Here is a 16,837-nt window from a genome sequence, read left to right as displayed (position 1 = left end):
TTGTTCTTGTAATTAACATTTATACTGAAGTTTTTATAATCGTGCAATACATGAAACAGCAAACAATGATTAGAGTCAGATAAACAAGGATGCATTTTATAACATGTGCGGTGCTTGCAGGGGGTGGGGGTGTCAAATTTGGCAACTTTCACATGGCGACGCATCGGGGCCTTCCCTAGTTCCCTCCCAGTCCACTCCAATTAAGGAGCGGACTGGGAGGGAACCTCCCCACCCTCTAAAACCCTTTTTTTTTTTTTTTTTTTACCTTTTATTTCGCAAGTTACTTCAGGGCCCGACATGAAGTAAGTTGCGCGTGCCGGCAGCCAACCGGTGCACGAGGCTCCAGGACAGTAAGGAATGGCACTGTCCCGGCCCACCCCTCTCCCAGGACCGCCCCTTCACAGAGGCCGGGCTCTTGTACGTGTAGCAGGGGTTATGCGTGACCCCCATTTTTTACACATGGGGGGTTTTAAATCTGGCCATATGAGGATCAAATAACCTACAGGCCTTCAGATAATTAAGACCTGGTTGGCCAAATGACAAATATTTGTCAAGCTTTTCAGAAGCTTCATAAGAATGCCTCTTTGAAGAGATCTGGACAGGCAAGTCTTTTGACAGGACATACGTTTTCGGCCTCCTTCAATTCAAAGAACTCAGAAGTGCTTTCTGAAGGGAGTTCTAGATGTGAGTTGAAATATATCTGCAGTTCTAGAAGATCAAATGCTTTTAACAGTGCAAGGTTTCCTATTCTCAAAGGCCAGATTTAAACTGAGAATTTGTTCACATTTTTTTTCTAGAAAATTGATCTGTACTCTTAAGAGTGGGAACGTAGTTGGGTCATTCAGCAATTTCCTGAATAGTGTGCATAGAAACTGGGGCGTTACTGTTACACTCTTCATTGAAGAACACTGTAAAACTGAATTTTAACGTGACACTGAACAGCATGGAACTAGCTGTTCCGAGAGGACTTGGAGGCATGGATGCTTGGGCAGCTGGAGATTTCTCTTGTAGTTTTTTGTTCAAGAAACGGAGGTTCTTAGCTTTCCTACTACCAGAGTTATAGAACATGTTTTTTAAGCACCTTACAAATGTATCAACTAACTGAAAAGGCTTTCTGAATGATTCACCAACTAAGTTTACAATATATGTCAAACAAGTGACATGCACAGAATTTGGAAACAGTGTAGAAAATGCAGAATTAAATGCTTTTTTCATAATACTGGCATCATCAGTATCTATTACCAAAATGCTGTTATAATCAATCTGATAATCATTTACCGCTTTGACTACTGTTTGGGCAACAGCTGAGTGATTATCAACATCTAAAAACACTATCTGTCAAAAAAGGATTTTACATACCCACTGCAATCAGGTTCCAATGGTGCAAACAATACATTCAGAACTGATCTTGCATCATCATCACATGTTTCATCAAAAATAATTGTAACTTTTTTAGCTTTAAGCATCAGTTATAAATGTTCTTTTTCTTCATGGTAGACTTCTGGTAAGTATGTCTCAGTCAGTTGGGTGCTTCCAGGAACTGCACCACCATTCCGAGCCCTGCGGTTGAGAAATTCTCGTACCCATAGTTGTTCACTTTTGGGCAGTGGGATATTGGCACCTGCGAGCGTCTTTACCCATGCTTTACAAGTCTGAAAGAGGAAGATTAGATAAGGGCACTCAAGAATGTTCTAAGGTAACTCACATTAAATAATAAAAATCCCATGAAAGTGAAAAAGTGAAGAGACTTACATCCACACGTTCTTTCTCTGCCTGCGTTTTCTTTTTCAGTGTATTTGTGATGGTCTTCTGCCGTTTGATTCCTCCATCCTGTTGAAGCACATCTTCCTTCAGTTTGTGTTTTGTGGATGCAAAGTGATCCAGAATTACAAATCTGCAGTCATGATTGAGAACATTGCAGAATGTGCAGAATCATTTGTTCCCATCTGCGTGCAGTTTTTCAGGGAATTCTCAAACACGAAATCCTGGTGTAGACGTTCTTGATGCACGTGAAAGCCAATCACGATGCTGTGCAAAAGAGTGAATGTCTCTTTGTTTCTTGGTGACTTCTAGGCTTGGCTGGCTACATTGAGAAGTGCTCGGTTCTGACATATTTCCCAAATGGTTCATAAATGACCTGTTATGATGAAGATAGTATTAGTTCACTGTTCATAAGGCAGTGTTTTTCTTGACACCCAATGATGAAAAATACTTATTTTCTCCATTCAACTCCCATCTTCTGCAATTCCGCAAGAAGACAGCCGAGCAAGGACAGTTTTGGCCTGATCTAAGGCTTTTCTCCTATTCTGTGTCCATGGGAAAAATGCTTAATAAAAGAGGCCCTAAGATTATACCTGAGCCAAAGGAGGGTGATGTGCCTTGTCCAAGGTCACAAGAAATTTCAGTGGGAAACATATTATGAACCATGGCTTTCCTGGTTCTCAGTCCATTGCTCTACACATTAGGCTGCTGCTCCAGGTTCGTAGTAGAGGGCAGTGGCAGTTTTGGGTAGGCCACATATGGCACCAACAGAGTCTTGCCCCGTTGAGTTCTGTCAGGAACTACAACAGTGCCAGCACTGTGTTGGCAAACAAACTGGCTTCTCTTGTATCTAGTAGGGGGAAGTACTTCAGTACTTTTATCACTTCAGCTGACTAGATGGTATGAGGCAGGAAGGAAAGGCACTGAAGTCCAGCAAAGTGCCAATTCGCTCAGACAGTCTCAGATGTAGAAGTCTCAGCCAGATGTTCAAGGTTGGCAGGGGCCTGCAGTGCGGGAATAGCCAGCCTGGTGGGTGGAGTTGGAGAACTGGATCGCAGAGGTACTCACAGGAGTGTAGTATGGACATCTTTCTGGCAAAGGAGATGGTGGGACCGAAGGTCCATGGTGCAGGATAAACTGGACTGATAGGCCCTCGAGGAGCGAGTACCAAATTAATGCAGAAAATCCTGAAATGAAATAGAGAAAAGACCCCTGAGGAGCGGTTGTCTAGTTAGTAGAGATCCCGAGGGGTTGTAGGAAGCAAGAGGCCTCCGAGGAGTGGGTGCCTAGAGCTTCGTCAGAGCGAGACTCCCCGTAGGGTAGAGAGGCATCTAAGCAGGCAGCTTAGAGCAGTCAGTAGCTAAACCGAAGTCCTTGCTAACTTAACATAGGTAGTGTAGTGGAGGCTTAAATACCCGGAGGTATTGACATCATGCGGTGGGGACGCCCCCGAGGTTCCTGCCATGACGTGTATTTAGGCGTAGGCAACGTGCACGCGCCCTAGGAGACCACGGAAAGGATCACGGCAGCCTGGGACATCCATGCTGCATTGGAGATGCCGAGGGTTTTGGCACTCAGCACCGGAGGCAGCCATCTTGCCCACAGAGGAGGAAAAGGGTAGAAAAGAGGTAAGGCAGAGCGGTTGCAGCCATCTGTGACTGACGGACGCAACACACTTACATGGGTGTTTAAGAAAAAAGGATGCTCCAATTTGGAGTACCCTCGGTTTCATAATTAAAAATTGTATCCTCCTCCATTGTGTCTGTTTTGAAAAATCAGGATACATTCTAACATTTAAAGCTAGAAATTTCTCTACACGGTGTTTGTAAAACAACCTAAGCACCCAATCTCTGTCTGAATCAAAAACAAATGTAACTATCATGGTAGCCCCTAGTGCAAGCTCACTGTCTGATGCCTCCAACAATAATGACACATTTAAATTTGGAGTTAGTACATCCATTACTTGTGCACCATCTTGTGTTATAGATGGACCCAAGAAACACGAAGGTAGGCGATCTAAAAAAGCTGTTAGGAAGACAAAAAGGATAGATGCCTGGGTCTTTTTCAAATCTTTATTGGAGTAGAGACATGTTTAAAATATAATGCTCGACTCAGGCCGAGTTTCACAGCTGCTGCCTCAGGGGCTATGAATAAATCATACAGAACATAAAATTAACAAAATTGAAAATTGAAATAAATAATAGATAAGAACATGTGAATTTATAAATGAAGTTATAAAATAGTGACATCTGTAGTTAATAAAATGATAGATAAAAGTATGTTTAGTGTATTTGTTAAAAAAAAGAATTGGTGTATATGTTAATTTTAAAAGAATTTTTCTTTATTGTATGTCTAAACACCAAATTAATCGTATCAAATAAAAACTTTTTTTTTCATAAATATCAAAAATCTATTTGGTTTATAATCACAAACAAACTTTTTAAACAAAGTCAGTGGTTTGTATCATTATTCATCTTTACCTTAAACACTCATTGGACTCAAATCTGTTGAGCTTGGTTTGACCTCATAACCCACTATTATTTGTAGATAATCCATTGTTCAAGAATACAAGTTGATTCCGGCAGTCTTGTTCAAACCATGCCTCTTGAAATGATTAAAAACTGAGTTTAGTGCCATTAAGTTTTCAAAATAAGTTTTTCTTGTAAGTGACTGAATGAGGCACAGTAAAAGAAAAAAAAAAACAACTTTAAAATCGGGCAGAAAATTCTCACAAGCTACTTCTCTCACTATTGGATCCTAAGTAAATGGAGGTCTCAGAGAGCTTGAGGATCGAGAATGAGACAAAGTCAAAGGAGTAAGAGGAAAACATATTCCAGAGTCCAACAAATTCAAACAAAGCTGTGCATCGGAAGTAGGCCGATCTTATAGGCCTCTACTGCGTTGCTCCGATGACATCAACAGGCAATTCCGGAATTAGGCACCCAACAAAGCCAGGACAGTGTCCTCACCTCCAGGTAACCTCGTCGTTTCTTTTTCATGCCTCCTCTCTCTTTCCACCTCCCTCATTATTTTAAAGATCTCTATCATATCCCCCCCCCCCCCTCAGCCGTCTCTTCTCCAAGCTGAACAGCCCTAACCTCTTCAGCTTTCCTCATAGGGGAGCTGTTCCATCCCCATTAGCATTTTGGTCGGCCTTCTCTGTACTTCTCCATCGCAACTATATCTTTTTTGAGATGCGGCGACCAGAATTGTACACAGCATTCAAGGTGTGGTCTCACCATGGAGCGATACAGAGACATGAAGACATTTTCTGTTTTGTTAACCATTCCCTTCTTAATAATTCCTAACATTTTGTTTGCTTTTTTGATTGCTGCAGCACACTGAGCCGACAATTTCAAAGTATTATCCACTATGATGCCTAGATCTTTTTTCTGGTTGGTAGTTCCTACTATGGAACCTATACTTCGGTATAAAAAAAGCCTTTAAATAAATAAACAAACAAACAAGCATGTAACTATAGCAAGGGTTATTTTTCCCTATATGCAACACCTTGCGCTTGTCCACATTAAAATTTAATCTGCCATTTGGATGCCCAATCTTCCAGTCTTGCAAGGTCCTCCTGTAATGTATCACAATCCGCTTGTGATTTAACTACTCTGAATAATTTTGTATCATTTGCAAATTTGATAACCTCATTCATCGTATTCCTTTCCAGATCATTTATAAATATATTGAAAAGCACCGGTCCAAGTACAGATCCCTGAGGCACTCCACTGTTTACCCTTTTCCACAGAGAAAAATAACCATTTAATCCTACTCTCTGTTTCCTGTCTTTTAACCAGTTTATAATCCATGACGTTTTAGAAGCCTCTCATGAGGTACTTTGTCGAATGCCTTCTGAAAATCCAAATACACTACATCAACCGGTTCACCTTTATCCACATTTATTAACCCCTTCAAAACGATGAAGTAGATTTGTGAGGCAAGACTTCCCTTGGGTAAATCCATGTTGACTGTGTTCCATGTTAATGGAATTTAATGTGACATGTTCCATTAAATCAAGTCTTTCTATATGCTCTACGATTTTGATCTTGAGAATAGTTTCCACTATTTTTCCTGGCACTGAAGTCAGGCTCACTGGTCTATAGTTACCCGGATCACCCCTGGAGCCCTTTTTAAATATTGGGGTTACATTTGCTATCCTCCAGTCTTCCAAGTACAATGGATGATTTTAATGATAGATTACAAATTTTAACTAATAGATCTGAAATTTTATTTTTGAGTTCCCTCAGAACTCTAGGATGCATACCATCCGGTCCAGGTGATTTGCTACTCTTTAGTTTGTCAATCTGGCCTACTACATCTTCCAGGTTCACAGTGATTTGGTTCAGTTCATCTGACTCATCTCCCTTGAAAACCTTCTCCGGAAGTGGTATCGCCCCAACATCCTCATTAGCAAACACTGAAGCAAAGAATTCATTTAGTCTTTCTGCAATGGCCTTATCTTCCCTAAGAGCCCCTTTAACTCCCTCAGTCATCTAACAGTCCAACCGACTTCTTCACAGGCTTCTTGCTTCGGATATATTTTAAAAATATTTTAGTATGAGGTTTTGCCTCTACGGCCAGCTTCATTTCAAATTCTCTCTTTGCCTGTCTTAGCGATGTTTTACACTTAACTTGACAATGCTTATGCTTTTTCCTATTTTCTTCAGATGGATCCTTCTTTCAATTTTTGAAAGACTTTTTTTGGCTAAAATAGCCTCTTTCACCTCACCTTTTAACCATGCCCGTAAGCATTTTGCCTTCCTTCCACCTTTCTTTATTCATGGAATACATCTGGACTGCACATCTAGGATTGTATTTTTAAACCATGTCCATGCCTGTTGAGCACTTTTAACCTTTGCAGCTGCATGCTATGAATATATAATAATATTTCTATGATCTTGGACTATAAGATTTAAGAGCCCTTGCTAAGGTTATTTATTTACTTATTTTTTACATAAAGGGATTGGAAGAGACAAATTCCAGGAAAAATCTTATTTAATCAAATTTGAGTCATTTCGTTGCTGCATGAGCGCTAAGTGACAAACAAAACACAAACATTAACAAAGGGACAAAATATTTTAATGTAATGTATTTTTTTTTAAACAAGATAAAACCCTACATTGAATTAAGTCTCCAGATGGAGCAGCCAAAAACTGATTGCAGACTTTCGATCAGCTACTAAATCTGATGAATTGCAGACTCATCAAGGTAAAGCCACTGAAAAATTAAAAAATAAGGAGAGTCTTGCAGCATTATCTGAAGGAAATAGTCACGGATGCCTCCTGTTCTTTGGAAGTGAATTCCATAATGAAGGACCTACATTGGAAAAAGCTCTTTTTTGTGTGCTGTCATTTCACGCTGGACAGTTCAGAGGAGGTTAAAAGATCATCATTAGCTGAGCACAGGGAAGGTCATACAGGTCCAGCTTAGCTATATACACCCTACCCAACTCTATGTCCCAGTAAATGAATTTTAAAAGAAAGTCAGAGGGAGTCAGTGTAGCCACTCCAGACATGGACTATCTTTAAGCCCATAAAAAGCCATGGCTCCATATTCCGTGCAAACTGCTGCCAAACCTATTTTCCCCTCTAATCCCAGACGCGTATAGCAGTAATCAGGCAGCCCCAGAATCAAAACAGTAAGCAAATATGGGCGTAAACTGCAAACTAGCCATCATTGCAAAAAAAAAAAAAAGTTTTAACAATTTTAATGTACAAATGCAGCATAGGTTCAGAGTCCAAATTTATCCCCAAAAGCTTAACTTCAGATTTAATCTTTAACTGATGCCTATCATCCAACCTTAGGGTGAGCAGATTTTTATTTTACCCAAAACAAATCCCTGTCCTGGGGATTCAAAACAAATTTATTTACTGCCACCCAGAGCTGGGGTGCCAGTAAGCATGCTGCTAATTGAGAGATCGCTGTTCTCCTACCTAGATGGATTTGAATGTCATTAGCATCTGTTGTATACCTGAACTCCAGGTCATTAATCAAAAACCCCAAAGATTGAATATATATATATATATATTGAACAGTATTGGAGAAAGAACGCTGCACATCAAATGCCAGGACTCAGGCCTCATTTTCTAACTGAACCCTAGGTGTTGTATGATGCATGTTTTGTGAACCTTCATATTTTGTATTTGCCAAAGAACAATCTCTCTCAAAGATGAATATTAAAAAAAAATGCTGTTCACAGTCACAGTTCCAATATTGAACCTGCATAACAGTCCATCTGCTTTTTTTTTTTCGGTACAGGTAGTTCACCACGACAGCCAGTCTGCATGGCAGAAGATCAGGCATGGCAACAGGAAAGAAACCTGATTGGGGATGGGAGATTTATATGCACCAACTAGAGGCCATGCATCTTATAAAGACACTCTTTCTACAGTCCTAAAAAAAAAAAAGTATTTGTATAATAAAAGGGCACTTTTTTTTTTTTTTTTTTTTTTTTTTTAACATGGCCTTGGAGGGGGTTTTTTTTTTTATCTGGCACATACATTTGAGAAATGTATGATTTCACCTCTGAAGGAGACAAGAGTCATGTCCATATTGCAGCCCTTCTGGGCCCTCATGTCCCTGTAGCTTGAAGCCCATCTTCCTTCAACACCATGTACAGTCTTTAGAGGGAAGCTACTACTGAAGGCATGGTTTGTTCTTTGGGAACAGTAATCCAGCAATCATGTGGGTTCACTTTGATTCCCATGGCTGCATGTTACATTTAAAGAAGGCCTGGCATCTAGTCAGCTTACCTGCATTATGGAAGGCAATAGCCAAACAAGCATGCAATCAAACTTTTTACTTTTCTTTCCTCCCTAAAGTTTCATGCTTACAATTTTACTAGCTGTTCTATGTTCCTCTAGTTCAGTGGTTCTCAACCTTTTTCCCCATCGTGACACACCTGATTGACAACGCTCACATGTGTGAGACACTGCTCCTTACAATCCACAGCGGAAATAAAAAAATGAAAAGGACCAGTATTATTTTTATTGTTAAGAATGACACAAGGGAAAGATAAGAGTACTCTTTCTGAACAGAAATTACGTGATTGTAACCTCCCATACCAGAAGAGCACCAGCTTCCAGCACTCAAACAGTAACCACCTTACCTAAGAAAAGGCAACACTGAAAATATTACACCAGGCCTTAAGAAACCAATACACCTCCTATTGGGAAAACGGACTAAGTCAGGCTGCTATAGAGCCCTCACAGAAACTACACGCCAGCAGAATACCTCACCTCAGTCATATGTGCTGACCTCACCTAACAAAGAATAGAGAGACCAAAACGCATAACTAGAAATATGCAGACCAACAATGAACTGGAAACCGCAATAAGCCAGTCTTTGTGTACAGTGCAACAAAGGAAAAAGAGAAACATCACCAGTCCTCATAAAACAAATCAAGAAATATAAAATCAATAGCAGTAAAACCATAATAATAAAAAGAACGGATTTCAGAAACAGCTGATGAATGGAATATCCAATTAAAAACTCAAAAAGGTTTCCAGACACCAATAAAATATTTCTAAAACAGCAGACACAAAGATCAAATAACTAAAAATGTCTAAAAAATGTTCTGCTCTCCATATGTTTGATATTCAGGTGCCCTGAGATTGTTTTGAATTAGCAGGAGCAGAAGTGTGTGTGTGTGTGTGTGTATGTGTGTGTGTGTGGGGGGGGGGGGGGTGTTTGCAACATTCTCCTCAGTCACACAGGCTCTCACACACAAGCTTTCAATCACACACATCTACACATGCTTTCTCTCACTTATATACCCTCTTAATCACACAGACACATACACGCTTTCAATCACGTGGTCTCACTCACACACACATAGGCTTTCATTCAGACATATTTGCTGTCTCACAGGCTTCAATCACAAATACACATGCTCTCTGACACCCCACAGGTTCTCAATCACATACCCACCACCATAGAACAAATGGCGGCAGCAGCAGCCTCCTCCTCAAAATCTGGCAGCCTAGAGAAAGGAGTCCCATCGGCTATGGGGGAATACATTCATCTTTTCGCTCCGGGCTGATGCTGCATGCACTTGTAACTTACTATGGTCTCTTCTTCCCACGTGCGTGGCCGCTACACACCTCTTCCTCTTTTGGGCCGCAGGGTGGGAAGGAGAGACCATGCTGCTAGTGCCATGGACTCCAGCTATCTTGCCATGTTCTGATAACCCGGGCAGCAGCAGAGTTTGCATCTCATCGGGGCAGGGGGAGCAGCAATCAGGACCGGTGGTGACAACCGGTTGAGAACTGCTGCTCTAGTACACACTTGGGCTGTTTATAATGTACTTATATTTTATATATCTGCATGGAATTTTATTAGCATGTTGATCTTAACATCCCAATTTAATTCTGGAGGAGACTATGCTTTAGGAAAACTACAAACCCCCAATATCTTCCAAACTTAAAAATCAGAATGAATGGAAATTTATGATTTGCTTGTTAAGTGAATTACCCACAAACATTTGGAAATTCTACATCTGAACTAGGCAGTGCATGGACAAGTAAATCGTCCATTTAGTTTACCAGCGATGTCTGTGATGACATCCATTGAAGGGCTGACTTTTTTTTTTTGTAAATCAATTTTATTCAAAAGCACAGAGAATGAGAAATACAGCCAGTCCTCACTCAAGGCCACAATATTCATCCATAACACAAAACAAACAAATATAACAGACAGCATACCAGTACCAAAAAATACAGCTTCAATAGAAATTCTCTGAGACTGTTTTTTTTATGAACTTCCTCTCTAGGTGGATAGTACAAATATGGCGCTTTTGTGATTTGTTTCAGTTCATAGGAAGAGACTAGTGCAAGACGACTTAAAACAAAAAAAAAATATTCAGCTAATGGGGAGTACAAGCGAGGCGTCTATAGGAATGTCACTGAAAGAAGTCTGGTGCTTGTATCAAGTGACGTTAACAAAAGCAAAGAATTTGGAAACCAAACTAATTGCTGTTCAATTATACAGTTCTATTCTTGCCTTAAAATATTCAAAATATTCAAAGATGTGGTTGCATGTAAGTTTTGAAACCATTGCTCCCTGCTTCAGAGATACGTTTGCAAAAGGTGACAAAATAGCTTGAAAGTAAGGGGGAAATCCAAAGATTGCGCTTTAAGAACAGCCAACCCTGCCTCTTGCACCTGTGGCTTTGTTTGATCCTACTATAGGAGGAAGAGTTAGAAAGTAATTGCTTCATTTCAGCAGAAAGCTGAATCTGTCAGACAACAGGAGACCTCCACAGGCCTGGTGCTATCTACCATTGGGAGCAGAATATACAAGGAGCAAATACAATTAGGGAACAGATAGAACTAGTGTCTCCTCCTTTCCTTTTTGTTGCAGTGGACAGGACAGACCCTACGTTCAAGCTATAAATGTAGAATGTCCGAGCAATGATGCCGCATATAGAGCCAGGCTGAGCACTCCGCTGTGTAAGGTATCAGTCTGCACAGACCCGAGATTTCCAATTTCATAACCCAGCATGGCCAACTTTACTACCTTCTCAAGTGAAGAAAGGTCAGGATTTATAACAGAGTAATAAGTAACAGAGGCGCAGGTCTCGAAAGCACCTTAGACACATCAGATAGGTAAAGCAATTATTCTATTTAAATATAGGTCCTTTATTGAGAGAAATACAGTCTTGAGAATAGAAACAGTTTGCAAACAATTCGTTATCATGTAGACTCCATCACCGTTTAACATGCACTGCATAGATCAGGACAAGTTGACACACACTGTGAACGTGTTAGCAGCAGGGGTCACAAATATGTTCTGAAGATGTGTTTAGTGTGCCACACTACATATGGTACAGCACAGTTGTACACTTTAAAAACAACAAACACACACAACTAGATTCCCATCTTCCTGCCATCCCCCAAACTAATCATGCTTTCTCCCTCCCCTGACAAAACCATTAAAAAAACAATAAAAATATTTCAGCTGTGACTGTGCAACTTTGGTGGTAATTGCCTCTGTTGACAGAAACACCATGCCCTTTGCAGAACACAGATGTCTTGTTTTAAGAGCCAGAAGAGGGTTTTGGTGAAACTGCCGTCTGGGCTGCAGAGGTAATCTCCCAGGCCCCCTTTGCTTGGCTTTTCTTGGTCCAGGGGGAGAGAAAGAGAGTAGAACTCTTCCCTTCATGCAGAGGTACAAAAGTAGAGGAGCTGCTGAATGTCTGACAGGATGGCAAGTGGCTGACATCTAGGATGGTGCTGCTCTCTACTCTCTGCACCGCTTTTGCTATGCCGTGGACCAAGGCAATGTTCTGCTCCTTTCTCTTGCTCTGGAAGGCGGTGTGGTCGCTTTCATCTGCTTGATTTTCTAGCATGGTGTTAATGGTTAACAGGGTCTTCAAGATAATGAATACACCGATCAAGCCAAAGATATACAGCCCGTCGCCCAGAGAGATCTGTGCTGGGGTCTTGGGGCTCGTCTGATTTGTAAGCCTTGCAGAAGCTTTCTGGTGGAAGCAGCTCGGAGCAGGGCTCAACACAGTTGTGTTTAAGGCCTCCATTAGCATCAGCTTCCTGGCAGAGGATGCAGAGGCTGGAAGCAAAGATGGAAAATCAGTGATACAGGAGGAAAGCAGCACGGGAGGTTTTAGTTTCACAATAATGAAATAAGGTCACCTGGTCATATATTTCACAATACTATAACTATAATTAGTTTAATGATTTTAGGGCAGATTTTAAAACACCTGCGCGCATAAATCCCAGGGTTTATGAGCGTGGCCGGACCAGTTTGAAAATTCACCCGGCGCACGTAAGGGAACTGGGGAAGCCCGAATTGTGTTGCTGTGAGGAGTTTATAAAAGTCCCCCCCACCTTGTGCGCGTGGCCATATGATTTTATAACATGCGCGCACATTATAAAATTGGTGCGTCCATGTGCACACGCCAGGAAGCGCGTACATGTATTAAAATCTACCCCTTAGTTTGTAGGACCAACACTGAGACAGCTCTTGAACAACAAGACTGCTCCTTAGCTTAAATCTACTTTATTATTTTTTAGAAAAATTTAAAATAAAAAAAAAATTAGACAATTTCATACCCATCTCAAATTAAGTGAATGATTAGCTTGTATATCCCTCCAAGTTCACAAGTCATTTGTGTTTGCATGAGCCTATATGAATTGAAAAGTACTTATTTGGCACAGTGTATAATGAACCAAACCCCAACATGAATTAGTTTCGATGGTCATTTGCTTGAGGGGCTTAATCTTTTACTTGTCACAGCTTACAAAGAGTAGATCTTATGTTTCTTTTTTTTTTTTTTATACACGAAGATAATCTTCAAAGCCGTTAGCCCGGATAAAGTGGTGGACCTGAAAATCACCTTCTGTGGCTACAAAAATAATGGGTGGACTTTCAGCACATTAAAAAGAGCCGCTCCCTGGCTCATGTTTAAGTCAGCAGGGGATGGGATTCACACACAGAATATAATTTACAAATCTTCAAGTAGAGAGTACAGTATACAAATCAACTCTTTTTTTTTTTAACCTTTCATCACTCCAAATGACAAAATCTTCAGATGTCAACTTTGCTGTTCGTACCTCTGACTGTGTATGTAAAACTACCCCCACTTACAGTGGTATAAATGTGGTATAAAGTGGGCAGGAGATGCTGCATTAAATTCCTGAGGAGCCCAAAAAAGTTACAGAAAAAGCAGAAAATACTGCTTTTCTTTTCCGTTTTTTTTTTCCAGTTCCTCTGACTTAATATTGGAACAATATTAAGTCAGAGGAACCAAAATAGGAGAATTAAAAAAAAAAATTTTGCTGGTGGTCAGGTTAGAAAAAGGGACGCACAAGAACTGAGCGTCCATTTTCCTAACCGGCTGACAGCCACCTCTCCTGGGTGTCCACTGCTGAGGAGGCGCTAGGGGCGCACAGTTTCCCCTAGCAGCTCCTTTTTACCACACAATCCAATTTAAATATTAAAAATCGGGCACCTGGGATAGATGGACCGGCGCATGTTAAGGGCATGGATGCTCAGTTAGGAACGCCCGTTTAATGTGCGCCGATATTGCGTTGGCCTGGGTGTGTTAGTGTGGTCCTACCTCTCCGGTAGATATAGTATACTTGGATTTTCAGAAGGCGTTTGACAAAGTTCCTCATGAGAGGCTTCTAGGAAAAGTAAAAAGTCATGGGATAGGTGGCGATGTCCTTTCGTGGATTGCAAACTGGCTAAAAGACAGGAAACAGAGAGTAGGATTAAATGGACAATTTTCTCAGTGGAAGGGAGTGGACAGTGGAGTGCCTCAGGGATCTGTATTGGGACCCTTACTGTTCAATATATTTATAAATGATCTGGAAAGAAATACGACGAGTGAGATAATCAAATTTGCAGATGACACAAAATTGTGTAGAGTAGTTAAATCACAAGCAGATTGTGATAAATTGCAGGAAGACCTTGTGAGACTGGAAAATTGGGCATCCAAATGGCAGATGAAATTTAATGTGGATAAGTGCAAGGTGATGCATATAGGGAAAAATAACCCATGCTATAATTACACAATGTTGGGTTCCATATTAGGTGCTACAACCCAAGAAAGAGATCTAGGTGTCATAGTGGATAACACATTGAAATCGTCGGTTCAGTGTGCTGCGGCAGTCAAAAAAGCAAACAGAATGTTGGGAATTATTAGAAAAGGAATGATGAATAAAACGGAAAATGTCATAATGCCTCTGTATCGCTCCATGGTGAGACCGCACCTTGAATACTGTGTACAATTCTGGTCGCCGCATCTCAAAAAAGATATAATTGCGATGGAGAAGGTACAGAGAAGGGCTACCAAAATGATAAGGGGAATGGAACAACTCCCCTATGAGGAAAGACTAAAGAGGTTAGGACTTTTCAGCTTGGAGAAGAGACGACTGAGGGGGGATATGATAGAGGTGTTTAAAATCATGAGAGGTCTAGAACGGGTAGATGTGAATCGGTTATTTACTCTTTCGGATAGTAGGAGGACTAGGGGACACTCCATGAAGTTAGCATGGGGCACATTTAAAACTAATCGGAGAAAGTTCTTTTTTACTCAACGCACAATTAAACTCTGGAATTTGTTGCCAGAGAATGTGGTTCGTGCAGTTAGTATAGCTGTGTTTAAAAAAGGATTGGATAAGTTCTTGGAGGAGAAGTCCATTACCTGCTATTAAGTTCACTTAGAGAATAGCCACTGCCATTAGCAATGGTTAAATGGAATAGACTTAGTTTTTGGGTACTTGCCAGGTTCTTATGGCCTGGATTGGCCACTGTTGGAAACAGGATGCTGGGCTTGATGGACCCTTGGTCTGACCCAGTATGGCATTTTCTTATGTTCTAACAAGACTCCTGACATAGGGGAAGTTGCCCATCAGCTTTAGCACAGGACCGAGGGAGAAGGCCTCTCTCCTCACGGAGGACACTTGCTGGGTCTGTCTCTCCACAGAAACAGGGCCCGAAGAAGCAATATCCTTTTGAGCAAGATGCGCCTGAGAGAGGTTCCAGAGGCCAGGAAGGTTGTTCTGGGTCTCCAGAGAGAGTTCAGAAAACAAGTGCTTTATGGAAAGACTAGCCGTTAGGAGAAAGACTGCGAGGGCCACATTCAGCTGCTATCCAGCCAGATAAGCATAGCCGGCTAACATGGCTGGGATATTCAGCAGCACGGCCACACCACAGACTATACCCAGCTAATCTTAGCATGAGCCAGAGAAGTTTATCCAGCTAACTTTAGACTTGCTCCATAGAAAGGTCTAACTAATCTGCACAGGCATGGCTAGGTACCTAAAATATCTGGGCCACAGGCCCATAAGCCATCTCCTGCCCTCCCCCTGAGATTTTGGGTTTATTGGTTTTATGCTTGTGCGCCACTTAGATTTTTAGATAAGTGATATATACATTTTCTAAATAAATAATAAACTCATGATCATGATCAGCAGCTTCCTCCCTCCCCAGAATCCTTATAAACATTTAATTACACATCACACTTTTAAATATTACATTTCAAATGCTCTCTGTCCTAACTTCCCATGCATCTGTCAGCAGGGAGTCATCCTACATGATCCATGACAGGGAAACCACGTGTTCTGTCCCAGCAGGGGGGAGCTCATGGCTCTCTCTCCCCACCTTCCTCTTACCTCCATCCATGCAGAAACAGGACAACCCTGCTCTCAAATATAAACAAACACTTTGCACCATTCTCAGTGTTAGCCAAAAGGTGAGAAAGAACTGGGCACAGCTCATGGCCCAGAGGCAGCATTTGGGTCCCACAGACCGAGAGGGCTACTCTGCTTTATTCACAGATTTATAGAAAAAAAATACAAGAGGCTGGGGGAAGTCATATAGAAATCAGTGGCAATTTTTATGATTTTAGCTTCACTCTTCGTCAGCCTCTCAGCTGTTTGTTTAAAAGGTGCTCTCTCCCTGCCCCCACAATCCTTAGGCAAATCACATCCCTCTACAAACCTCTTTCCCCTTGATATTTAACTCCAGCAACATTTTCAGTCAGAATGCCCCATCCTTTCTGAGCCAAGCATGAGCTGAGCAGTTATAAGATGCACTCACTTCAGAAATCTTTTGTATTGTTCTTGCAAAGTTTTATGAATGTAGACAAAAAGACACACAAATAGGCTGAAGCCTTGACAAGTTTAAAACTTACCCTAATTTTCAGCCCCATCTATTGTGTTTAACTTGTGGGGGAAAAAAAACCAGAGTAGATGAGTTAGATTCCCCACCCAAGACCTGAATCTAGAGCTAGGCAATCCTACCAAGGCCACAAATCCTGTGCCATTTCAGAGCCTGTGTAACTACCCCTTAGGGCAACTTGCCCCGAACTAAGCAAGATCAGCATTGCACTGTTCCTGCATCACAGCAGGGTGATTTCAAACACATTACCTTTCATACTCAGCTGCATTATCTCTGTCCTGCTCCAGTATTGCTCAGCTTTCCACACTCCACGTTTACTGTTTAACAACTGGAATGCTATTAAAACAGTAACCATTGAAGGCTCCTGCTGGCCCACTCTCCCTTTCTTACGGGCACAGCAGCCATATGAGGCTCAGCCTTGGCCGTT

The 16,837-nt window shown here is 41.3% G+C and overlaps 1 protein-coding gene across 1 annotated transcript; it reads right to left on the bottom strand.

Moving 5' to 3' along the window:
* Positions 1-11,385: 11,385 nt before the first annotated feature.
* Positions 11,386-16,837, bottom strand: LOC115092556. Its single transcript, XM_029603527.1, has 2 exons — positions 16,660-16,837; positions 11,386-12,333 (listed from the first exon to the last, which is right to left on the bottom strand). The coding sequence occupies exons 1-2, from the start codon at positions 16,763-16,765 to the stop codon at positions 11,804-11,806; spliced, it is 636 nt and encodes a 211-aa protein (XP_029459387.1). The 5' UTR covers positions 16,766-16,837; the 3' UTR covers positions 11,386-11,803.

This window comes from Rhinatrema bivittatum, chromosome 5, assembly GCF_901001135.1.
Source record: "Rhinatrema bivittatum chromosome 5, aRhiBiv1.1, whole genome shotgun sequence".
NCBI classification, from domain to species: Eukaryota; Metazoa; Chordata; class Amphibia; order Gymnophiona; family Rhinatrematidae; genus Rhinatrema; species Rhinatrema bivittatum.
The sequence above is the reverse complement of the archived record's forward strand: the minus strand, read 5'-3'. Positions and strand labels throughout refer to the sequence as shown.

Coding starts and splice junctions, on each gene's coding strand:
- LOC115092556 (XM_029603527.1), bottom strand. CDS start 16,765: ATGGTTACTGTTTTAATAGCATTCCAGTTGTTAAACAGTAAACGTGGA. Junction 12,334..16,659: donor AATGCAGCTGAGTATGAAAG/GTAATGTGTTTG, acceptor CTTTGCTTCCAG/CCTCTGCATCCTCTGCCAGG.